Source organism: Desmodus rotundus, chromosome 5, assembly GCF_022682495.2.
Source record: "Desmodus rotundus isolate HL8 chromosome 5, HLdesRot8A.1, whole genome shotgun sequence".
NCBI classification, from domain to species: Eukaryota; Metazoa; Chordata; class Mammalia; order Chiroptera; family Phyllostomidae; genus Desmodus; species Desmodus rotundus.
This window is the reverse complement of record NC_071391.1, coordinates 33,762,291-33,788,764: the sequence shown is the minus strand read 5'-3', so window position 1 is coordinate 33,788,764 and position 26,474 is coordinate 33,762,291. Positions and strand designations below refer to the sequence as shown.

At 51.1% G+C, this 26,474-nt stretch overlaps 1 protein-coding gene across 15 annotated transcripts in view; it reads right to left on the bottom strand.

Annotated features, from left to right (window-relative positions):
* The window catches only part of PLEKHA7 (pleckstrin homology domain containing A7), a 202,681-nt gene that overhangs the window by 30,195 nt on the left and 146,012 nt on the right, over nt 1-26,474 (bottom strand). For all 15 annotated transcript variants that reach the window (XM_053925428.2, XM_053925420.2, XM_053925434.2 and 12 more), the window contains 4 exons: nt 15,167-15,622; nt 8,858-9,380; nt 8,219-8,305; nt 5,532-5,585 (listed from right to left, as the gene is read on the bottom strand). In XM_053925428.2, the coding sequence (XP_053781403.1) occupies nt 5,532-5,585; nt 8,219-8,305; nt 8,858-9,380; nt 15,167-15,622 (1,120 nt within the window). The remainder of the gene's footprint in view (nt 1-5,531; nt 5,586-8,218; nt 8,306-8,857; nt 9,381-15,166; nt 15,623-26,474) is intronic.

The window sequence follows — 26,474 nt, the reverse complement described above, 5'->3', positions numbered from 1 at the left end:
ACAGCGCCAAGCTCAGTGCCCACGTCATTCTGGGTTCTGCAGCAGAGGGCGACAGGGACCTGGGCGTCCTCCCTCATCACACACTGGGAGGTACCGGATCTCTACTTTGGAGTGGGGCCATCACTGGTCCCTTGGATGCGCCCCCCCCCACACCTGTGTTGCATCTAAATAATTATTCTCACCAATGACCCCAATGCTCACAGCTCCCGTGAGGGAAGATGTCCTCACCCACTACGGATCCGCTGAGGGAGTGGATCTCAGCCCTGGCCTGAACACTGGAAGCTCCCAGGAACTTTATCAAATACAATGTCTGAGTCCCACTCTAAGAGACTCTAATGTAGTTGGCTTGGGGTGGGGCTTGCGCCCGGCTGGGCTACCCTAACTGTGCAGCCAGGATTGGGACCCACGACTCCGAACTGGCTATCAAACTTTATCATGCTTCAGAATTACCTGGAGGGCTTGTTAATACAGGGATGAGCAAAGGTAGCTTTACAGTTGTGAGTAACAACCCTTTGAGTTATTAAACCTATTGTAATAATCATAACCTGCATGTCTTTTTGCATACAAACAACTGTAAACTTACTTTTGCCCATCCCTGTACACAGAGCTTCTGGGTCCCACCTCCAGCGGTTCTCGTGGAGCTGGTCTGGGGCAGGACTCAAGATTTTGCATTTCTAGCAAATGCCCAGGTATTGCTGAGGCTGCTGGCCTGGCAGCACACTTTGAGAACCACTGCTTTGAAACCGGTTTCCCAACCATGGCTACACTGGGGACACTGAGGGGGTTTTGTTTGTTTGTTTGAAGAGTAATCCCTGTGTGTTATCAACAAATCAGGGTCACTAAGGGATAGGACCCAAGCACCAACACTCAATTAAAAAGTTCCCCTGGTTGTTTCAGTTCGTGGCCAGGGTTGATAATCTCTTCTCCAGAACAACAGACCTCAAACTTTAGTGTGCACAAAAATCCCCCTGAAGCTTGATTTAAAAACAAAACAAAAACAAAAACAAAAATCCCCACAATTCTGGGTGCCATCTCCAAAGATTCTAATTCAACAGAACCCCCCAGGTCTGCGATTATTTATTAAGCTCCCAGGTGATCCTCAAGCGGGTGGTGTCCCAGCCCACCACTTCAGAAACTTTGCTCCAGAAGCTGACCCTGGAAACGCAGCCTGAACACAGAAGCCCTGACCTCGGGCCGGAACAGTCAGGAAGGGTCTAGAGGACAGGTACCTGGATCCACCGATGACCTGTGCCTCACCAGGGACAAGAGCCTCGCTGGAGCTGATTGAAACCTTGCAACCTACTCTACCTACAAAGGCATCACCTGAGCAGCTTGCAGTCCCCTCCCCTCCATCTCCCCATTCCAGCTGTGCTTCAGAGCTGCATAAAACACATCCAGCTGTCGACAACAGCTGACCCCCACCCTCCCTCTTCAGGTCCAGCTGGGGTACAGGATCCTGCAGAGCAGCTCTTCCATGCCAGAAGTACAATTCAGCGAATACACCTTAGGGGCAGGTGAAGTACATGGTACGTGGAAGAAAGGAGGCAGGTGTGGAGTGAGTCAACAGGCTCGAATCCCAGCCGTGTAGTGGTGTAGAAGTTACATCTCTGAGACTTGGGTTCCTGGGGGGTAAGGTGAGGACAGTAATTCCTATTGCTCGAGGGTGCCGAGAGGATTACGGGAGACAAGAACACCAAGTGCCCAAATGCTGCCAGGCAGAAACAGGTGCTTAATCGACGTGGACTCCTTTCCACCCTGACACCTCCGAGTAAAATGCCAGAGAAGTAAACATTTCCAAAAAGAACGTTAAACAGAGTGTCTTCTAAGACGGTGGAGCATGCCTTTGTGGGATCCCTTGGCACCGCAGCAGAAATGCTCGTTTCAGGAAGAAAAAACCCATCAGCACGGGGTGAAGCTACCACCACCCGCTGATTCTGGAAGTATCTGCCGGTGGCGGGGATGACGGGCTCTGGATCCTTAACTCTGTGGCCTTTGGGGCAGGGACAAGGGGACTTCAGGCCAACCTAGTGGGGATGGAGAGACAGTCCTTCTCCAGACAGGCTCACCTCCCTTGCTCTCCCCACAAAGGACCCAGGAGGGACCTCTCACAAGAAACTGGTGACAGTGGGGACAGTGACTGTCACTCTCTGCATACTCGGGCCCATTCAATGTCTCAAGGGCCCCAGCTGGGCTCAGCATCAGCTCATTTTGTCTAGCATGACACAGGAAGCCAGTGGGCCTCGGGGTGTTCCTGGCCAGCCTTGCATTCCACCCACTGCTTCCTGGGCCTCAGCGGCACCCCAGTCTCACAGAGTTCACTGTGACCTCTGGTGGCCCTTTCGAAAAGTCTTTCTTCTATTCAACTGAAACCAGTCTGCTTGTGGCCACTCTCCACTTGTATTAATCCCCTCTTAGGGCCACAGAAGGCACCTGGAAATATTTCAGAGCTTTATAGCCTGTGGCTATGTCGACCATCCTGCCCTGGGGCTGTGCTAGCTGCTGTTTCCTGTCTCTGCCCAGCATGCCCTCCCAGTAAGGACCCCTCCCTCACTCCATGGGGAGGCTAGGCTGGGAGGAAATGAACTTGGATTTGCAGGTAGCCGCCTTCCCTGGCCATGTGGAGGCAACCTGCACACAGTGCAACAGTGACAATGTGGCCTGAGCCCCGCAATGTATATCCCCTTTGTGGCCTAGCAGGTGGACGTGGGTTTCAGACACCTGTACACAAAGGCATCCTGCCTGTACACTCCGCAGCCATGGCTCTCCCAGGTCCTCAGTGCTTCTCCTTTGATTCCAGCCCTTCCTCCCTTGTCTGGACCCTGAAGTGAGACACACATCTGGGAACACTCTACCACAGCTGGTCAGAGCAGAGCGGACCCACTGCCTCCCGATCTGGGCACTGCGTCCCGTGGCGGCAGGCCGGGTGGGTGGGGCCAGCCTTCTGGCAGCCACGCCAGACTGGTGACTCACACGCAGCACAGCCCCAGCCTCTCTTCCCACACAGGCTGCTGGCACATTCACCTGGGGGACCAGTTCTGAGAGGAGCCAGACACTGGAGTAACAGCCACAAGACCAGGGAAAAAGCTTGGTATCAACACAGCTGTTTTTCATGGCAAACAGTGGCAACTTCCAATTGCTAATGTTCTGGGCACCTATGGCTCCTAGCCAGTGACGCACCCCAAGGACACACCTTGTCTCTGTCACATCAAACCCATTTCTGGAGGGGCATAATGACCCCAGTGTTAGTTCTACACAATTACTTAACACCCAATTCTTCTGGCTCCACAGCAGCAAAAGCTGCACTTTAAGAGTCTGGGAGGCAAGGTGATTAAAGGCATGAGCTTCAGCGCCAGAGCAACACGCAGATATTGACTCCCCAGTAACTATGGAGAAAATCCTCTGTCTCTCAGAGCTTCCGTGCAGAACCGCCTCCCTCCCAGACCTACTGCGGGGCTCACCGACCTAACAGAAGGGAAACCCCGTGGCCGGCACGCATCGTACCCTCTATTGCTATTAAGCTTCTGTCGGCCCTCAGGACACGCGGGGACTCCTGGCTCTGCTCTGCTATCCTGTGCCTCAGTTTCTCTCTCTCTAAATTCCCTTTAACTCAAATTCTACAATCTTGAAATAAAACAAAGCTGAGCTGGATCTTTCCCCCGGGATCAACTGTGGGTTTCGGCAATCCCATACAAACAGGAATGGGAAGACGGACATCCCCACTTTTCTGGCCCAAGCACTTCATGAAGTTCTCTCGCGCTGTGCGTCAAGCGCCGTGAGGAGGGTTTCACGGTACGCCTGTGCTGCTGCTGAGCCAGGCCTCTGTCACGGCCCAGGTACGTGGACACTGCACGAGTCCTTCTGCGCCCACCGCATGGCCCCAGAACAGGGCTGAGAGGGAACAGCAGCATGGTGACTGGCGGGCAGGAAGGCCGGGACCAGGGCTGTGGCAGCACTCATGGCAGATGGCACTGGGGGGGCTGGTGGACCTCTCCCTGGGTCAGGTGGGGATGGTGGGGACGGTGGAGGGACCCTGCCCTGTCCCAGCAGGGCACAGGAGGATGGGCCTGAATGCACATGTAGCCCCCACCGCCACGTTCGAGCACTCTGTACCCTGAGGCATCACTGCCACACGTACAACCCTCCTGGCGCCAGGTAAGCTAGAAAATGTCCTGCATCTGACAGAACCAGGTTTTGCTCACGTCCAAAAGCCAAGTCAGACTTTCGTTCACTGCACCTTCCTTCCTCAAGCCTGGGATAGAATCTGGCGTGAATGGTCTACCTCCACCTCCCCCACTGCCCCAGCCATACCAGTCTCACCCTGGCTCTCCTTGGCTCCCTCCATCCCCATGCCGGCCATCTCAGCCAACCCAAACGCTCTGGCTCTCCCAGACTCCACACACCGCCACCTCCTCCGGAAGCCTTTCCAGCACTGCACCCCGATGATCCTCGTGACCTCAGCTCTGAGCACCGGGCTGGAGCTCTGTCCACTCATTGTTAACAAGTCTGTTGTTTGGGGATATTTCCTTTCCCCAACCCAGAGAGCCTCAATTTTACTCTTGCATCTCCCCTAGGCATCTCCAGAGCTGGGTACACAGCAAGTGGTTCATAGAGACAGAAGTTAACTAGTTGATTTCTAAATGGGCCTCAATGTGGGGAGCACCCCCCGCCACCTGCTGCCATGGGACCTCATGTTCGTTCCCTGCTTCTCTAAAGCTGGATGACAACCCCTGTGTTCAAAACATCTCCAGCCAGGTACACAGGGGACTGGAGGAGGAATGCCCCCTGTGGCAATCACCTGGGTGCCCTCCCACAGCCCCGCACCCACCCTCTCACACCTGCAGTTAATTAAAGGTCACATTCCTTCAGTCTATTTCATGGCTCAGGCATAAGAAGTGCTTTTCACAGTGGGAGCTTTCAGAGTGCCCCTGAATGCAACAATAGCAGCTCTTTCAGGCAGAGTGCCTCTCGATTCCACAGCTTTCTCTTTCTCAGGCTCTCTGTGCTATGGAGGCTGATTGAGAGCCTGAAGCTTTATCACCTAAGGGACAGACCAGGGATCACCTCCTAAATGGGGGTGGGAGATGACGGCATCCCCCAGAGCCGCATAATTCCACCCGGAACCTTCTCCCCCAGTGGCAAACAATCCACTGACCTGCTTTGTGACCAAAGACATACATCAGTGGCGCCCAGTGAATCAAACTCCCACCCCGCCCTCCACCCTGGAGGCTCTGAAGAAGCAACTGGTTATTATTTGCGGGACCTTTGGGTTCTGACCAAGGACAGGAAGAGATCAGAATCTTGTGGCCTCATTCTGTAAGACAGAGACCTAACAGCAGAATTCACAAGAAACTGAGCCCAGAATTTGAGGCTGTAAGAAATAAAACTCTTCTGATTCAGACAGCAGCCGTCTCCATTTGGGATCCAGATTTAATCAGACCTGCACTGTCTTTGGCTTGGGCTTGGCTACAAAGGAGCTGACACTCTCGGGAAGGTGAGTGTCCAAGGGAAGCAAGACGCCTGATGTCGCTCACCTTTAGGTCCAGGTACTCCAGGTCTTTCTTCAGCTGGAGGTAGGTATCATCAGCCTTCAAAGGAAGCAGAGAGAGAAAGAAACCAGTTATGAACACCAAGGGCTTCCATAACATGGGGCTTTGTGAATCACTCACATGGCACAGCATTGGGACAAGCGGCCACAGCAGACCAACACATCCAGGGCCGCAGAGGAAGCACAAATGTCTCGGTGCAGCTCAGAGCCCTCTTTAGCATGGTGGATCTTGCAGGTCACTGTGGGGAAAGCCAGCTTGTCCCCTCATTAGCTAAAGGGGACAGTTTGATGGCAAGGAGGGGGCAGCACACATCCCACCAGAAGGCCAGGACAGCAGTGCAACTGAGGCGGCGGCGATCTCCTGAGACAGGACGACAGAGGGCTCCCTGGAAGGGGACCTGCTGCGTCTGAGCTCGGGTCCCATCGATTACCAGTCCTCCAGTTCTTGTCCTCAAATCTTTGCACCAGGTCATTCACATGCACGAGGCAAAAGGACTCCCTGACTGGGTAGATAAATGCCCGGAGGAGGCAGGGAGATGACCTAGGTGGCCCAGGGAGGTCCCCCTAGGGCCTTGGGTTTCAGAATGATAAGCACCAGCAGCCTCTGGAAGTTCCCTGCAAGTCTGGGCCTCCTTGCCAGCAGGGGGCCCATGTGGCCAGGTCAGGGGCCAGCCCACAGTTGGCTTGTATGTTTCCAACAGCCTGGGGAGTTCTTCAGAGTAAGTGCTAGGCAAAGTGAGAATAAGGAAGAGACTGCTTTCCTAGAGTGCGTGCTTCCCATGTGATAGACCACGGGAGCTAACTGGAAGGCTGAGAGGCGAGAAAACTTAAGAAGGACAGGCCAGGCAACCCCTTCTCAGCAGAGTAAGAGAACTCCCAGCACGCCAAGGTGAGCTTGGGCTGGGAAGGGTCCCTGCTTACAGCTCTGATGTAAAACGCACACACAACGAGACAATGAAGGACACTCAGGCAGTGCTTTTCCACATGAGAAGGCCGGAAGGACCATTGCCAGGGGCTCTAGGGGCTTGCGAGATCTTATCTCTGTCCCTACACTGTCCCCTTACCCACCCCTAGTTCCTTAATCAGCCCAGTCCCCTATACACATTCCACAGCAGAAAGAAGGACATAGCAGTGGTATGAAATCATCAATAAATCAATGTTATTAAATAAAGGTTATTTTAAAATCACCCAAATTCACAACTTAGGGTTTCTGTAAGGGTTCCCTTATATTCATGTTTCTAAATACATTTCCTGAGTCCCTCAGGTCCCACTAAAACAGGGCAAGTAAGAAGGCAACAATCCCATCATCGTCCCCACCTATCTTCTGCCTACTTCTGTGCAGCTCAGAGGGACCAGCCTCATCTGGACCAGCACCTTCTTTAAACTGCTCCAGATGCTGGGGTGAGCAAACTGCCTAGACAAACCCCATGTCCTGCAAAGTTTAGAACACTATGCCAGGTGGGACCTGGGTTTCAGATGTAACTGAGGGGTCCCGGGCAAGTCACTTCCCCTTCTCGATCCACTGCCTGTTGTGTGCTACTAGTTCCAGTCCCACCTGACCTCTCCCAGGTTCCAGGAAAAGGGATCTGCGGCAGCTTTGTCAACCAGCAGGGCCCTCTGCCTTCTCCCTCCAGGCTGACACACCCTTTCGGCATCCCAGGAGTGCCCGAAGTGGCAACAAGGACAACAGCCAGCACAGCCCCTTGGACATGACCACACACACCAGCTTGCCAGTCACTACTCACAGCCGGAGAAGCCACAGTTCAGGCCCTGCCCACCGCATGCAGCCTCCTCCCCAGCGGGGCGTGGGCCCCACCACTGCCGCAGCGTCTGGCGATAGCATCCAGAAGCAAACAGGCAGGGAACGAGGGAGAGAGCCAGCCAGCAAGTACAGACCAGAGCATGGGCACAAGGGAACACAGGCCGTGCGTCACGCCCTTGCCCCCGGGGTGGCCCCGGCCCCAAGAGAGAGCCCACCAGCGCTGACCTGGCAGGTGGGAAAGGTCAGCTGGTGCTGCAGTAACTGGACGACGGCGAAATTTCGCACACTGGCCAACTTGGCCTGGTGCCGCCGTAACTGGGAGAGAAGCAGCGAGAGCTGCTCCAGCTGCAGGTGTGTAGACACATCACGAGGAAATTAGCCACTGCAGGAGCACGACGCTATAATTACTCTTCGCCCCGTGCGGGGGCAGCACTGATGTGACGCCATTAAGCAATTACTGCATTAATTCTGCCATTAGGACAAATAAAGGCACTGCCAGAAAGGGGGCTGCAGAAAGTACTTTTTCCAGAAATCAGCAACCGACAGTGCCCCTCACCCAGACTCACACTTTGAAGACAGTTAACTAATCAAAGCAAAGACCAGGAGAGGAGCGAACGGGGGAAACACAGGCGGCTGGAAAAAGCGGCCGAGAGAGAAGCAAAGCCCACATTCTCCTCCACTTCCCCAAGCTCTTCGTGGGACCTGGGAAGGACCCAGTGCCAGCTGGGTGACCCTGCGCAAGTCCTTTGGCTTCTCTGAGCCTCAGTGTTCTCATCTCTAAAATGGGGGTTGACAGCTGCCCTGCAGACCAGAAGTGACTGGCTCAGGGGGAAACACGAATAAGATGGCCCCTTTGTAGGCTATACAGACCGTTCACCTGTGGGGGAGGGGGGGGGTGAAGCCCTGCTTACCGATTTTCCGTGTAAACTGGGAGCGCTGACAGTGTGGGTCATGTAACCCAAGGAGGGCATGGAGCGTCGGTCCACGTGAGAGGAGCTCTGCGGGCGGGGAAACGAGAAGTCACAACGAGGGCCAGGCAGGAGCCTCTGCCACTCCCTGCCGGGGAGGCCCATGGCATGCCACTACGCCTCCCTGAGCCTCGCTCCTCATCTGTGAAATGGGGACACGCACCTTTTTCATCAGGTTGCAGCAACGATAAACTGTGAAAGCCCCTTGAAGAGTTAAAACTTAAGTTGGGCTATAATAAGTAATTAAACCGATGCAACACGGACAGCTTTTCCAGCCCTCCAAGCTGCAAGGAAGCAGATTCCAGTTGTGTGGCCCCATGCAAGTTACTCAGTTCCTAATGCCCCAAGAGGTCTCTCATCTGTGACGTGGGCATCCTCACAGCACCTGCTTCTTAGGGCTGTTGTAAGAGTTAAAGTAAAGCCTTCAGCACCGCACACGACACCTGAAAGTACTGCATGCCTGTTACCTATCATTAATACCTATCATCATTGCAAGCTGCTCAAATTTGTGTTCAAACCATCCGGGGTTGCCGGCACTGTAATGCTGGACCCCAGCAGCTGGGCAGCACTCCAGAGCCTCACCTTGGTGGCATGGCCCCATGCCTTCCTGGGGGAACCCCCCAGTGAGATGTCCACACTCCTCCTCTGGTCGGGTGGCTTCACAGTGACCCTCTCTGCTGGCGTGTGTGGCCGCCGGGGTGGGAAGACCCTCGGGGGCCCCGGGGGAGGGATGTCTGAGGGAGAAGGAGGCACTGAGATGGAGCGGGGCACCTCCAGCATGCTCCTGCTCCTGCCCTGGTCGGTGAACTCCGGGGAGCCCGCAGAGATGGGCGCCGTGGGGCTGCCGTGCCGGAACTGCTGCCGTTGCTGCCACTCGTAGAGCTGCCACACAGTGCCATCCCGGTGTGCCCGGCGCTCCTCATTCGACATCTTCAGGTGGCTGGCTCGGTCCTGGGCGTACTTGTAGTCACTCGGCAGGTTGCGGGGAGGAGGCGAGGAGCCCCCTGAGGGGTGCCGGGTGCTCCTGGGAAGAGTCTGATAGTTTTCTGGGAAGGACAGGGACAGGCTGGGACCCTGGCGAGGAAGGGTCTGGTCCAGAGGCAGGCTGAGGAGAAAGAAGGACAGGTAAGATGACTGGCAAGGGTCTGCCAGGCTTCTGGAAACACAGCTAACATACAAAGCCAGGCAGGTGAGTGAGCCCGGTAAGAACCCCAAAGGACAATCAAAGCAGACATCCAGGACTTTCGTCTCTTGGCAGAGGACTCCCAAACCATTTTCCCCCATCAGCCCCAGAGTGTCAACCCCTCTACCAGGCCACCTCGGCTGCCCCACGCCCATCACTCCAAGCACAGCAGGATGAACCCTGCCTTCTCCCACCTGACCCCAGTCAGCTCCTTGGATGGGTGTCCGTATTTTAGGGAGAACCTCACAATTCTCCGGCTCACCAAGACTTTCCCTCTGCCCAGTATCCTAGCACCAAGTTCTAGAAGTTCTAATGGAAGTGGCTGGTACCAGTTCCTTCCTTTTTCTATTCTCTAGTCCAGGTACTGATTAATGATGCCCCTCACTGCTGACGACTCACTAGTTTCCATGCTGTACACAGTCAAGTGCTCAGACCCAATCACTCCCGTGCTGCATACACTTCAATGGCTCCCCACCGCTTATGAAATAAAATCTCAAGCCCTTCACCTCGTCCTCACAGCTCTCCAGCGTCTGACCTCAACTTGCCTTGCAGTCCTGCTGTCTTGTCACTGCTTCTCCTACTGGGGCCAGGGCTGAGCTGGGGCAAGCCAGGCGTCTCGGGCCCAACAGGTAAGGAGGCCCTCTCCCTCAGGTACAGCCCTGTACTTACCTAGCCTGAGAGCGAGAGCCTCCCTCTAGGCCTGTCCCGCCTCCTACATCCCTGGGCAACTTCTCAGGGTGGAAAAAGCAGAGGCAGTCTGACCTGGGGTCAAATCCTAGCTCTCACCCCCACTGCCTATGTGACCCCACCGCTCTGAGGCTCAGCTTCCTTCCCTGTAACTTGAAGACAGAATTACTCGTCTCATAAGGCTGTTCTGAAGAGTCCACGAGACAAGGCGGGGAATGCAGGCTCCATGCCTGCTGCACAGAAGACACTTGACCAGCAGCAGGCACTGTTCCCCCCTTATTCTCATAATACTATTCTTTCCTCCCCTACCTGTGCGGGCTCCCCTCGCCTTGCTCACCCTAACCCCACTCATTCTCCAGGACACTGAACCACACCTCTCCCACAGACGCCTTCTGCAATGCCGCGGCCCTCGGGGTTCTTGCTCTGATTTGGTCATTGTATGTAGGGCCAGTGACTTTCCTGAGGCCCTGTATTGCCACAACCTTTCCATACTCGCAAGACATCTCTCTCCCAGCCATCGCCTGCAGGGCAGGAACCACGTCTCACATTCTGTGGTACTGTCCACGGTCTGAGAAGGTCCTGACACATAACCAGCCCTTCCACAAACGCACCAGCACACAAGAGCTGGATACGACGGCAGAAACCACAGCCAACTAGCCATCTTGTTTTGTGAAAGAAAGAATTAGCAAAGGGCAAAATAGAGAGTTTTATTCAGCCTTAAAAGTCAAACCCCAGAAGCAGCATGATGCTGTAAAAAGAGAACAGGTGTTGGAATCACAGGCCTGGGCTGGAATCCTGACTCTGCCTTTATCTATCAATTTTATCCCACAAGTTTCTATATGCTTATCACGTGAAAGGCATTGTTCTGAGCCAGGGCTACTCAGCACGGCCTGTGGACGTGAGCAGCAGCCTCAGCACCACCAGGGCGCTTGTGAGAGGTACCGGTTATCAGGTCCTGCCCAAACCTGCCACGGCAGAAGCCCTGGGGGCGGGGCCAGCCACCTGTGTCAACAAGACCTCAGGTGGCTAACATTGTAATTGTTCTAAAATTGTCCTGTTTTAAAATGGATCTCATTTCATCGCTTCCCAGCTCTGTCTTCGGGTGTCATGTACGCCCTTACTTTCTTCACTATAAAATGAAGACACGAAGAACCACTTAATAGATTGTTGTGAGGGTTAGAAAAAGTTGCCATTTAAAAACGGTAGCTTTCTTCTCCCTTGTTATCATTACCTTTGCAACTTCAAGACGTAACATTGGGACCTCCTCAACCCAGGCGTGTCTAGTGTGTCTGTCTGGCTTGTTTCCTTGCCACTAGGTGGCAGGGTTTGCTACGATTTCCCAGAGTCACTGGGGGCCTTGTCTCAGGGTGATGACAGCAGCATAATTCAGGCTGGGGGTGTCCCCTGGGGAGCTTATGACTTTACTAACCATTCTTCACGCTGCCTGAAGCAAAATGCAAACCATGCAAAGCATGTCCTACCTGTGCTCCCCACACCACCTCAGCCTGGCTCTGCAGCCCACTGGCACGCTGCCTGTGGGGTCCCGCGGTCAGAGTCCTGAGGACCCCAGTGCGGTGGTGAGCGAGCGCTGGCTCCAGAGGAAGGACACAGGAAGGAGGCAGGCCTGTACGCTGGGAGCCGGCACGGGGCCCCCAGGGCAGCTCTGCTCCAGACAGCACGTTTCCTGGCAGGCCCCCAGCTCCAGCCTTACCCCCAAAGTGCTCAAGGTCTCTTTCCCCTGCTCTGCTCTGTGCTCTGGGGTCTCCCTATTCCAAAAGGCTCCACACCAAACAAGATATTCTGATGCAGCCACTACAAAAGAGTCACATCAAAATGTGAAACAAAATTTTATAACCAATTCCTTATGCAGCAGATATTCCTCACCCTAGCCCCCACATCAGTCACGCGGGACTTTCACTGCCTACCCTGCCCCTCGCTGTAATGCCTGAGTGCCTGTCCCCCCACCCGGCCTGTTTACTTTACAACTCTGCATTAAACACGGGGGGCGGGGGAGGAATAGAAACTAGAATTTCAAAACGATCTCTTAGAACGTGTTCAGATCCTAAGGGTACAGCAGTCTGTCCCCCACAAAGCATCATACTAAAGGCGTTTAATGATGTGAAATGTAACACATATCTCCAAGTGCTGAAAGAACAGTCAGAAACAACCCCTTGCGTGGTCTAGAGCCAGAATATGAGACCCTAACCCAGCCCAAATAACCCTCCTCCAATGTGCAACGTGCTCAATCTAATGAGGTCAGCAAAGTCTTAATCGTGCACAAAGCAGAGATATCCATCTCCCACATTTTCAAATGGAGGAGGTTCCCCTATGAAGCAGCCAGATCTACTTATTACTTGACTGTAAGAGATTTCAAATATATCTTCAAGGAAAAAAAAATAACCCAACTCTGGGAATGCAAGGCGCAGTCCTTTTGAGACACGAGTGAATGATCAGAGACGGAGCACTTTGCTTACTCAGAGACTGACAGCTTTCTTCTCAAAAGGGCAGGCCCGACTCTGCCTTTAAGTCCTCACTTTTACCTTTCAGCCCACTGGGAAGTGCTTCTACCACTAGACTGAAGTTCCTCTCACTGTGTGCTCAGTGAAGCTCCAAGGTCAATGAACTGCTTTCCTTCACAGACCTAAGGTCCCCTGCCCCTTAGATAAGAGCGGCTCAAACTCCCATCTCACCTCCTGGGACAGCCCAATGCCTTTCCTAGCGGCCTCTTATCTCCTGGCAATTTACTGCACATCCTTTAGCTCCCTGATGTGCGCCCCCATGCACTCCCACCCCAAATACAGACCACTGTGTGTAGCAGAACAATGCAGGTTTGTGAGCTGCCAGAAAGTTGTGTAGAGACAATTCACAATTAATACCTTTCTAACGGCATTAGCAGTCAGGCAGCGTTTGGAATTCTTTTCTGCGCCTGCCTCTTCCCAGCCACCGCCATTCTAAAAAATAGTGCCACACCAGGCGGTTGTCGATACCTTCCCATTCATATCAATGGCTTTCACAGGCCTTCGCGATTCAATGCAAACTCTTCAGGGGGAAATGAAGGCTCATCAGGGTCAAACCCTTGCCCTGTCTGTCTGCCCCTACTTCTGATTTCTCCTGCTCTTCCTCCCCTAGCCAGCTCCATACTGACTTCAGTTCCTAAGAGTTGTTACACACAAGAGGAAATGGCTGACTTAGCATGTGTTCTCTCTGACCACCCTGTCTTGTCTGCAGGACCCCTCTTCTGCTGCTAACTTCTAAGTGCTGGGGTACCATTTACGTGCTGATTGCCCCTGATTAGCATGTCCGACCAGCCCTCAAACCTCAACATCACAATCCATATCCAACTGCTTACCTGACATCTTCCCTTGGGTAGCTAATAGGTTTCTCAAGCTTTTACGTCCAAAATGGAAAGCCCAATTTCCCCCCAAACTGTTTCTAAGCCTTCCCCATATCCGAACCACCCACTTATTCAAGTCAAAAATCCTAGGGATCCTCCTTGTTGCTCCCTTTCTCTAATCCCGCACATTCAATTCATTGACAAGCTTTGCTTGTAAAACCTCAAATCTCTTTCTTTCCGTTTCCACTGTCACCGTTCCACTCCTACAATAGCCTCCTCCCTAGGCGTACTCACACTACATCACTTACCTGCTTAAAACCTTCCTGTGGTTCCCCCTGTTGCTATTTCAAATAAAGTCCAAATTCCTTACATTGGAATACGGGGATCTGCATGACACGACCCCAGCTTTCCAACCTCTTTCAGCAGTAGGGTCACCTAAAACCACCTAGTTCAGCACCAAGAATAGAAGCTCCCCCCCCCCCCCCCCCCCCCGCCCAACACCACCCCACCATCCTTGAGCAGTAGCTTCCGTTTTCCTAAGACACAAAGGTGAACAAACAGAAGTGACACCTGGTCAGTCCCAATGAGAATGGGAAGTCATCTTAGCTACAATACACAAGGCCTTCCTTCCCCTGGTCTGTCCCACAGCAATGCCCACCGAATGCCCAGGGGGTTCCACAGTGATGTCTCTACCATCTACCCTCCCAGCTGCCCAGCAGGACCAGATTCAGATTAAAGAGGTTGCATACCCACGTGTACACACCACACCCACACACTGGAAAACAGGCCCAGGCTATTCCCCCAGGAGCGCTCCCACCCCAGAGAGGGAGAAAGTCTGGAGCTCACAAGCAGGAGCGGGGAGAGTGAAGTGTGGCACCTTAGCACACGTTTATCAGGCATGTGGCAGACTCGGGCTGAGTGTGGGCACTTCCTCTGCAGCCCTTCCCACCGTGGGGAGCCTTCTGAACACCCCCTGGCTTTGCTATCACCTCTGCAGTCAGCGGTTAGATTTACAGGCCTGAGGATGGTGAGCAGGATTTGCTGTCTTCACAGTGAAGACAAAACAGTGGCTTCTGGGGACACTGGAAGCTGGATGCCCCTAAATTCTTAGGAATAAGCGTGTCCTAATTCACTTAAAATTATAATAAAATACAGACAGTGCTTTTCAAATTGCAAGAACATGTGCACTCTAAATAATTAACAACTGCTTGAAGGAATGGGTGTGATAAAGCCTAATGGCAGCAGCATCTAAGTGCTACTCTATGTGCCTGAACTCAAAAATGGGTCTGTACTTCCTCTAGTTGCTACAAGTATCTCCCAGACGCAGAGAAGGAGCAGTGTAAATGGAGAAGAGGAGCTACGATCGCAAAGCATGCTCCCTGGGGAACGAAGAAGCCTCCTCATATTATCTCGTGTGGGCTTGAGAGGCTCCCAGACCCAGGTCTGAACTCTGGCTTTGCCTCTTATCTGTGTGCCCCGGGCAGGTTCCTTCACTTCTCCCAGCCTCAGTTTCTCTACAAGTTGGGACTATCACTCCCTCCTTGCAGGACTGTTACAGGGGTTTTTGGAGATTATGGAGGTAGAGAGAAAAAGTCCAGTATTACCCAGCTTGGGCTGGTGAAATGACAGCTGCTATTGTTTTGTTATGATGCTCATCGGTAGCAGCAATCTTGAGTCTATTACTGACCTCCTGCTGTCCCCCTTCTGGGACTTTGCCCAGTGCTCCACCTGGGCCAGGCTGCTCTTCCTCTGGCTGTGCTTCTCATGGTTGGTCCTGGGAGGAAAGGCCCGCTGGTATGCGCCAGTCCCGTTCTGCTCTCCTGGGCCATATGTGATGCCATTCTTCTCTGCCCGCTGGGGCTGTGCCTGCTGGCCTCTCGAGCCACCAGGTAAATCCACATACAATGCATCCTCCTCGACTGGTGAGTACGGGGACCTGGACTTGCTCCTGTCCCTCTTGCCCTCCACTGGGTGGGACTGGTACCGTTCTTCCTCTTGCCCCCGCCCCTCGAAGCCAAAGGAGTCCTCGTGGCGGCGATGAGAACAATCCCTTGAATGTCCGGGTCCTACGCGGCCACACTCACGACAGGACTCTGCATGGTTGGCCTGGGGGACTGCCTGCCGCTCCAGCTTCTCCATGTCCCTGCAATGACAGCAGTATATTCAGTCCACTCCAGACAGCAAAGCTGGCGGCCAAGACCCCCGAAAAGAACACACTTTATACTTAAATTCCCTCCAGGCCTTTGCATGGGCTGTTCCCTCTGCCTGGACCACCTTTCATGCCCGGTCCCTCACTGTACCCACCTAATCTTCTGCTCCTTTGGGATATGACTAAAATGTCACCTCCTCCAGGAAGCCACCCCAGCCACATACACCCAGTCTAGACTGGAACCTTAACTAACTCCACTGTCACACTAATCGCACTGGATCATAATTGCATATTTATTCCTGTAGAGCCCAAAGTAGATTATGAGTTCCATCAGGCGAGAGGCACCATCTTGCCCAGCATCATAATCCCCAGAACATATGTACAAAGACTGGTGTGGAATAGGTGCTCTGTCAATACTACTGAATGAATAAAGGATGCACGGGACACCCTCATGCCTTTCCCTATTGCTATCTCTCCATCTGTCTGGGGCAGTTCAGCTTGGATAGAAGGCTCCTGAGCCCAGGGTCTCTCCCACTGGCTGCTAACACAGCCCAAAGTACAATGGCAGCATAATTAAGGTTCCTCCAAGACAGTGAGTAGAGAATAAGCACAGCAACCTCTTTATATGATCACTTATCTCATCAGGAAACTGTTCAAACAAGAACCCACAAAAACACTGACCTAACAACAATTCTCTGCAGGCACAGAGAAAACAAATGCTTTGCCCAAGATCACAGAGCTAGAACAGAGTGGAGCCAGGGCTTAATCCCAGGCAGACCGCAGAACCCACATCTTTTAGCCACTGCTCTCTACTACCTGTCCATGTGCATGCCCATGGCCTACATACCTGCCAACCTAGAAACTGTAAAGGAGAGGGGGTGGCAGGGGTGATAGGCCAGGTGGGAAGGGCTTCTGGGGCACAGAGAAGTAGTCCTCTTTCATGGCCTGTCTCCCACTGTAAGCTACCTTTCTCCACCTCCTTGGGGCAGGGTCCTAGGTACATCTGCATCCCCACTACCCGGTACCAGGGACACAGCAGCGGCTCCACAGGCTCTGCAGAGTTTAAATTGGGGAGGCAGATGAAGGGAATATACTCCAACCCAGAAGGACCAGATGAATTACCAGGGATCCTTGGATATGGCTGCCAGTCTACTTGCACTCCTGGGTAGAAAGGTCCTGGCCTTGAGATCCATCACTCCTCAAATAACCAAGCCATAGAGTTCTCCATTTCAACATGAAAGCATGCGATGGAAATGCTGCTGCATTTACATCTAGGTGGCCAGACCCCAGGTATCCTTGCAACAACCTCAGAACCTCAGTCACCAATAATCAGCAGAGTCAGGGCAGAACCAGTCCAGTCTGGGAGCTCAAACTAAGTAAAAATGTTACTAGAAAGTGAAAATACAACTCTTAACATGCAGTCTGCTTTACACTGTGTCCAGGCCTGACTGCTGGCCTTAGCTTGGACATAGAAAACTGAGGAAAGCAATCACTCATCTCACTGCTCATGTGCTCATGACTCATCCATAAACTCCCAGAGCTTTGTGGGAAACAACAACAAAAACAAACTTTGGACCTCCTTTTATCCATCACTAGGGAACATCTTTGCCCCCACCTACTATACCTTCAGGTATAAGCATTTCCATTTTCATTTGGGGATCACCTTCCCCCACTCTCAGTTCATGTGGTTCGGGTGCCGCTGACTCCTTGTCCCTGCCCAGCTGAGGCTCCAAAGTCTCAGTGATTGGTTGAGGGGCTGACACATGATCTAATCCAGGCCAATCAGAGTTAGCCCTGAGACATTGGTTAGAGCTGGTCTTGAGCTGCTACAACTACATTGAGAGCAGCTATTCAAAAATAAAACCAACACCAAGGAAAGCAGACAGAGAAAACAGCATCCTAAACACTTGGCCTGAGCTCCTAGATGTAGCCATACCTAAACCAGATATATACTCAGACTTTTTGGTTGTGAACCAATAAATTCTCTTTCTCATTTAAGCTAGTTTGAGTTTGGTCTTTGTTGCTTACAGTCAAAAAAATTCTATTACACATCATTTTATAATGACATATTTAGATGGTAATCTCTGTGGGCCCTTCCATTCCTGATGTTTGGTGGGTCTACAACCTCCAGCAGCAGGAATGTATAGGAAATATTCAGGGTTCTATACTTTGAGAAAAGCTATTCTTACTCTAAGTTTATAAAGGGACAGCTCTGTTCCACAATGCACACACTGTAGACTTCAACCGTCTTTCCTTTCTTCCTTAAATCGTCCACAACCACGTCAGTGTAACCCCAACCAGAGGCCCTCAAGTTGCCTAAGCTGGCCTTTGCCTTCTTTACTTTCTCACATTTGGGAAACCATCCTCGAGGATGTGCTAAGGTCGCTGCCTAGACGATTAAAGCTCTGGCTGCCCTCTGGGTCACACCACGGCCAAGAAGCTGTGTCACCTGGTTACTCCACCTATGAGGTCTAAGGAACTGCACCTCCTTGCTATTCACACCCCAAAGATAAACAGCACTTTGCCATAGAAGCTAGATCGTGAAACAAGTATGCCACCCACGTGCATGACATTAGAACTGGAGGAGAGAGGGCCCCTCAACGCCAGGGCCCAAGGGCTGTGGTTCAAGGTCTCAGCGCAACCAAACATCATGGAGGTTTCTCATTCTTTCCTAATTAACTACCACAGATTCACTGAGCACCCACACGTCCCCAAGGGGATGGGCACTGGGGGGCATGGAAAGTGGTAAAGAAAGTCGCTACCGCCATCAAAGCCAGGCGATCCTAACACCCAATTTAATCACGGTAACATTTAATAATATGCTCATGAACTGAGTCCAAATCATGGCGTGTGCCAGGCCTTTCTAAACTTGCAGCTAGCTTCTAACTATACACCTTAGTCCTTAGTGGATGTACACGTACAGGGCACACGCCCTTGCATATGCCAGTACTTTCTGAAAATAAACTTGACAGGGAATGACAAACCCTTTTCTTCAGACCAACACCAGCATTTTCTGCATAATACACCTTTTGCAGGGACGCCCAACTTTGTGGCATCTCTGGGGCACACAGGAAGAAGAAGAGTTGTCTTGGGGCACACATTAAATACACAAACACTAATGAAAACTAAGGAGCAAAAAAAGGGGCTTTAAGTAAATTTATGATTTTGTGTTGGGCCGCATTCATAGCCATCTTTGTCCGCATGCCGCCCGCAGGCTGCGTGTTGGACACTATTGCTTTAGAGGGCAGTTCAAAGAATCGCAGTCTGGCAGCTTTCTAGGCCCTAAGACGTGGGGTGATGAACAACTGCTAGTCTCGTGGCTACTGAGAAGATGTCTTTGTGCCCAAATGTTCAGACTCTAGCCACAGGTAAGAAAGAGGAAGGTAATCCTTCCTACTCCCCAACCTTCCCTGACCTCAACATTGAATTCAACATCAAATTTACTAAGTTATAGGCTATAAGGCAAACATGTTTTTTGGTTTTCTCCCTGTCTCCTGCATTCTAACAACTTAACACACGAGCCCTCAATCAGAAGACCTGTCACAAAATAGATTTGGAATGCTCGACTTAGCACAGTGATGGGCAAGAGAGAAGCACCCCTTGGCTGGCAATGGCTGTGTCACTCAGAGAAGCTGGCTGTACAGGGCTAGATGTGCAGCTCATAACTATCACTGGAAGCACCTGGAATCAGTTACTGTTCAAAATGCAGACATTCCCGACATTCAGTGACCATTTGGGCCACTTTGCAAGCACAACAAACCCAGAGGGCGTAGGGGTTACAGGCAGTCAGACTTGGAGGCAAGTTCTGGCTTCACCCCAATAAAAGCTGGATGCCCCTGAACAAGTCCCTAACCTCTCTGGTTCCAGGTTCCTCACATGCAAAATGAGGACAGCAGCTCCCGCCTTCCTGGGTTATTGGGTGGATTAAGGAGATAGCATACAAAACAAGCACAGCATACGCCTGGCACACAGTGCGCCTTCAAACACAAACACGTTGACTCCCAACATCTATTCCTTCCTCCTTCCCTTGTCCAGATTTTTTCAAAGCATCAATATGCCTGGCGAAAAACCGACATTTCCCAACCTCCCTTGGACTGAGGGTGGTCATGTAATGTAGACCTGGCCAATACGATGTACTCGGACATCTTAGTCTTTAATAGAGGGTACACTTAGCCGGCTTAGCCAACCCTTCCCTGCCTCCTGCCTGGAATTTAGACCGTGCCTGGAGAGCAAGGTGACAAAAATGAGAGTGAGAGCCACCTGTCAAAACCTGGGTGGAAAGGAAGAGCCCAGGCTCCTAACGGCACCATGGAGCTACTATACCAGCCTGGACTCCTGTTGTGAGAAAACTGAAACCCAATTTGAGCATGCCACCCTAAATTGGGTTGTGCTATGACTAGCAGGCAAATGCAATCCCCAACTGCTTCAGGGGCTGAGCTTTTTATTTGCAGCGTTTGCACCCCACCATTTCAGCACATCAAAGCAATGCTGTGTGTCTGCTTCAAGCAAATTCTCATTTTCCCCTGCAAGAGGGAAGAGAACACATCTCAGACTGGAGATACATCTCTTATCCCTGTTCTTCACAAGAAATTGAAAGGTAACATACTAAGCAACTGTGCACTGATTTTCATTTTATTCTGATCCCAAACCTTTATCTCACCAGGAAGGAAAGAATAATATTTCCCTCTGTCTTAATGCTAAATGCACACCCCACACATGTTAGAATGCATTCAAAGATGCAGGGGGGCAGAGGAATGACAACCTGTAGCGGGGCTTGGCTGGACCTTGGTCCCATTGGCAGCTGCAGCCCTCCTGCCACCATCCCCCTGGAGGACCCCTGCTCATTCCCCTCACCTAAAGGACCAAACCAGCAACCCAAGAGCCAGACCGACATTCTTGGAGAGTCTGGTCTGAGCCAGGTCAGGCAGCAGAAGTCCTGTCCTGTGAAACCAGCTCAGCCTGTGTTGATGGACACCAAGTCTTTTTAAGCTCAAGAGGATGGTGAGCTTAAAAGTCAGCTCCCACCCTGGGCACAGTCCACAGACCTGCACAAAAGGTTAACGAGAAAGGGACTCAGTCTCCAGGGAGACCTAGGGCAGGCTTGCTCACTTGAATTAGTCCCTAGCATGTGAGGAAGAAAGTGGCTCGAGAGAAATGAAGACAGGAGTTGGTTTCTTCTTTTCCCCAGAGTTAAATAGGTCAGTCCCCCCGGGATGGGGAAAGATACCTGGCTACCTTTCATGCTCAGCTCTAAATGAACAATAGAGGGCCTGGCAGCTCTGACCACACACTCCCCGACTTTCCAGGCTGTCCTGCCTAGAGGAGAGCAAGGCTGAAGAACAAATGAAATCCCAGACTGACAAGCTGAGGTGCCTGTTACCCCAGCAGTGTGGCTATGGCAAAGTCCCCTGTGAAGCTTTAAGGACTGATGAACCAAAGGAGAAAGGAAAGATCTTCTATGCCGGCCAGCTCTCCTCACTCTGTTTATTCCTGCCTAGAGAACCCCTCCCTCTTCCTTCTCCCTGAGCAAGCCATGCTCAGCTGCCCCACTCCCCCTGAGCTAGTCTGAAACACTGGCCCATCCCAAGCCCATGCGTTTTCCACATCCCTAGATGGTGGTCACAGTTCTGGGTCATTCATTTTTTTTGTGGCCAATGCTTGGTTATTATTACCATATGCTGGATCCTACTGTGTGCCACAAACTGGACATGGCCCATCTCTAACCCCTACAGATAACCTGCAAGGTCAGTAGGTCAAGTCCAGAGAGGCTGAGGGCACTCACAGGAGTACCAGCTTACTCAGAATAAATGATCTCTACTGAAGCAGGGGGACGGCGGCAGCGGCAGACATCACTGACCGCACACGCAGGCGCTGCAAAGCCCCGAGTCAGGCACGTTATATGCGTGACCTCTTCTTATCATCGTACAAACCCACCAGGTGAGAGAGAGCAGGACTCTTTCTTTACAGGTAACGAAAGTGAAGCTCAGAGAGCTTAACCGTCAGGCCTTGGATTGTGCAACCAGCGACACGGCAGGACTCAAACCCCACCTGATCCAACGCCAGAGCCCTGCACCTGGCGAAAAAACACGTCTATAAATTACTTCTGCCTCGGGTCCAAGGGGCTTTCCAACCCCAGGTATTCCTTCTACACTTTACCCAAAGTGATCAGACTTTGGAAGGCCCAATATTTAGTTCTCTGAAGAGACTGCAGATAGCCAGAAATCTTGAGGCCATTTCTGAGGGGTTCCCCCACACGCCAATCCATGACGGTGCTCAGACTGCTCTGAAACACTCCGAGTCCTTATCTGAACATCCTGCAGGTAGAGTTTTGATAGCTGTTTGTTCATCTATCCACCCGCCCACCTGCCCAGCCAGCCGAACATGCGTGCGCCCATTCATTGACTGGACATTTACTATGTATCAGGCACTGTCCTCATTCTCAGGGGGCTTACCGTCCTGTAGGGGCGGCAATCAGAAAGCAGGCCCGCGGAACTTTAGCGTAAAGGTTTTGTGCATAAGGAGTAGCAGAGTGCTACAAACAGGGGCGTCAAATACATTGAAGGGTCCGAGGAAGAGGAGGAAATATTGGGTCGGCCAAAGAGTTTGCTTGGTTTTTTCCATATAGTGGCTCAAGTAAGTGCTTAGTTGTCTTTAACTTCATTTGAAACAATTAGGTTAGACTGTATTGTGACAGCGGTCATATCAGTGTGCATTTTTTTTAAAAAACTCACCAAAAGTGGTGAATTTTTGTGTAGCTATTTTAATTTTGGAGATGGAAGAAGATACGCAACATTTTTGGCACATTATGCTTTATTTCAAGAAAGGTAAAAACACAACTGAAACACAAAAAAAGATTTGTGCAGTATATGGAGAAGGTGCTGTGACTGATGGAACGTGTCAAAAGTGGTTTGTGAAGTTTCGTGCTGGAGATTTCTCACAGGATGATGTTCCACGGTCGGGTAGACCAGTTGAAGTTGATAGCGATCAAATCGGGACATTAATTGAGAACAATTATTGTTTTACCATGTGGGAGATAGACAACATACTCAAAATATCCAAATCAATAAAGTTATTAGTGAAAATGAAAAATGTGTCTTATTTTATGGAAAAAACTAAACAGACTTTTTTGGCCAACCCGATACATCTAGGCTAAGGTCTGAAGGATGAGCTGGAGCTGTCCTAACAAGGGGGGGGGGGGGGGGGCAGGGAGCAGCTGAGCAAGGCCCAGAGGGATCCTAGTGCCTCCTGACGCAGACCCCTTTCTACCCCCAGATGCCACCAGTCTATTCTACCCCTTGTTCTCTTGGATCTGGCCATACTCCCCAGTGCCTATTTCTTGAACAAACCAAGCTCATTCCTGCCTAAGGTTGTTGTAAGTGCCATTCCTTCTGCCCAGAACACTGTCCCTCAAAGTTTTGCATATGTGACTGGCCTCACACACCCACACGTTCCCCATCTAGAGAAGCCTCCCCTGACCACCCTACTCCCTGCCCTCTAGTCCCTCCGCACCCCATCACCCTGCCTCTTGATCATGATAGAAAATCATCTTGTTGACTTGTTTGCCTGTTCATGGTCTGTCTCCTCCATCTCCACCCGAGACGCTATGGGAGTTTGCCTCTCTCTTGAACACAGCTGTATTTCTCAGCATCTTTAGCCATCTGACACACACACACACACAAAATGCCCTCAATAAGTATTTGTAAAATAAAAGACTAAATGGATGAATGCATGAACAAATGCACCTATTTCAAGAGATTCAGTATGGTTGAGGCATAGAGAATGGGGAACTGCAAGATATGAACCAAAGGTGTCTGTCGGGGCCAGACCCACACCTTGCTCAAAAGCCCTGCTAAGGAGCTTGGATTTCACTCCGAAGGTAACTAGACTCTAAGTTCCTTCAGTCCCAAGACAAGACTATAGTTATACCAGAGACCACAGAAGTTGGGAAACTGAGAAAACAGATAAGTTGCCTTCAGATAGGCCCTCTTATCTGAGTCTCTTGTCAGTTTTGTGAGCTGTGAAGGCAAGCTGACCTCCGTGCCTAGTGCTCTAGCTTGTTACAGGGGACAGGCATCCTTAGATAAGAATGAAAGAGCAGTCCAACAGGGACAGCTCGGAAGACAGATTTCAAGGAGTCCGCAGGGAATCAAAAATCAGAGTCCACACTCTGGCATGTGGAAGAATGTGATAATAGGAAAAGATTATGAACAGAAGGAGGTAGCTGGCAGCAGTGCTTGGTGCCCCTTATAGCTTGGGGGTGGTAATGGTGTCAAGAATACTTGAATGAATGCCTACACCAAGGGACCTGAAGCCTGTGAAGGAAACAAGAGAACAAAGGGAGGAGATGCAGTGAGGGTGCTCAGCTGTCCTGGGTTGCAGGACAAGGCTGGAGGAAGAGGGAGGCGAAGAGCAGGCTGAGGGGTGGCGCAGCAGCAGCCTGGCTTGTTGAGCCACCGTTCACATTGCTATGGGATGGGCACCTCCTGGAAAGGGAGGGAGTGGGATGTGCTCACAGGAGATTCATCATCGATGTGATCCAGAGGATTAACGATGAAACTGGAAGGGTGTGAAGAAGAAAAAGCCAATGATACTGTTACACCAAACTCTACAGAAGCCAGTGTTACGTGATTGAGTGTACCTAATACACTTTATCTATTCATTTACTCAATACTTGCAAGAACCCTAGAACTAAGAAAAGCTGAGGTTTAAAAAGCATGCCTAATTTGCACAAGTGAAACAGCTAGAAAGTAGTAGAGCTGGGATTTGAACCCAGGCCTCCCTTACCTCAGAGACTAAGCTTTGGGAGGAAATACTTAAGATAAAATAAATCAATATAGTAAGAAGGGGTGAATCAGCTGGCCTGGACAGTAGTTGTTTGCGCCTCTTTTATCCCATCAAGCAAGTAATTTCCCCTTCCTTTGCCCACAGCCTTGAGGTTACCTGGGCATCCACCCCGCCTCACTCTCAGTCCCACGGTCTGGTCCTCAGCAGTGAAGCATGCATCCCAGGCCTGTGCCAATCAGCATGTGTATTCCCTGGCCACGGCACATGGTTTAGGGAATAAATGTGATCTAGCCTGTTTAATCATAATGGATCTCAGAACTTCTGGACAAGACTCTGGCTCTTTCCTGATGGACTTGAACCTGGATGACACCACCCTGGGGCTACTGCAGCTACCAGTACCTTGCCACCAGATCCTAGATCTGCCAGGGACCGCCCCATGGAGTTTAAGAATGAATGCAACCCCGAGGTTGGCAGAGCCCAGGGAACGACTTACAATGATACTGCCCGAGCCCTCACCCCAGCTGCTCCTAAAGCTGGATCTATCCTGAACTTCACAGGACATGAGCCAATACGCTCCTCCTCAAGGTAAATTTGCCCGCATTTTCAGTACCTGGAATCAGGAGCCCTGACACACCACATGCACGCAGACAGCATCTGCCTGTGTGAGTAAGGCTAGAAGCGTCTGGGTGAGGGTCAAGGGGGAGAGAACAAAATACTACTACTGGGACCGCCCACTTAACAGAGACGGAAGTTTTCCAATGCAGATCCTCAAACTGGAGGAGAGGCAAGATTCAGTTCTGTCTGCCGAATAATTCTAACTACCAAATGTCTGAGCATCTTATTCTAAAAAAGGAAAAAAACCCAAAACCCAGAACATTTAATAAGTCTGGATTTGCTCAGATGATGGTTTCATCTCAGAAAGTTAAGGGGAAGTGCTAGTCTGCCTTCATTCTGACTCAGAAGGTAGAACAAATTGTTTTTTTAAGGAAAGAACCTTGGGAAAACATGATTATGGTAGCTTAAGAGCTTATTAACAGCATAATAAGGACAAATTTTAAAAGTTCAGAGAAAATCTAGGGTCAATACAAAATCTAGGGACCCTAAAAGGGAAGGTGGACTAAAAGAAAAGAAACGGAGCCCTCCCACCACCAAAACCTGAGAGTTAACTATTAAAGCCTCAGGTAGGAAAAAGCAAGGTACAGGGTAGGGCAAAATAGTTGTATGGAAAATAATACAATAATTAATCAATAATAATATAAGACTAAACTGTGTTTCATGTACTCACAACTGTAACCTACTTCTGCTCACCCTGTGCACCCTAACGTCAGCGAGCAAATTCATCCTGAATGGCTCAAGGCAGACATCGTTTACCAACTACCGCACCTTTTCCTGGTAGGCCCAGTCTCATTCTCAAGCTATCTTTGACCCAGTGCCCCAGTAGGCCACGATGAACTGACTGAAGCTGAGACACAAGAATGAACCCATTTTCCATTGCTGGTCTAAAGAAGCCAGTGGAATGACACAGGGTGCTCTCAGAGTGCATGTTATGAAAGCACGTGCACAAGAAATGAGGGTGGAGCACAAGATCAAGTGCAGACCCACAGTGCAATGGGCCTGAGTGAATGATGGCAAAAAGGGTAAAATCTAGAAAGTGCTAACCTTTGTTCACTTAAAGCAAAGCAAAACAAAAACTTTCTATTTTTTGAAGAATTAAAATAAAGGAGGGGACCCTTAAAAATATGGGACATAGGTATCCCTGACTAGAGAGGATGACACAGCTTAAATAAAGCTGAATCCTTCGACTTCTGGATTCAGTCCCGTATCTTCATGAAGGAAAATGATCTGCACATGAAAAGAACAATGTTGGATAAGAAGGACTGAGAGTCCAGGATGGGGAGGAAGACAGGAGAGGCCCAGGCTCCTGTGGCTGAGCTCCAGGCCCCGTTGTCAGTACCCCACAGTCCTGAGGGAACCTGGAGATGGGCTCAGGAAACCCCTCAGGTGATCTCTGAGGAGTCAAAGAGAACAAGGAAAATGCCAGAATATTGACCGGCAAACAGCA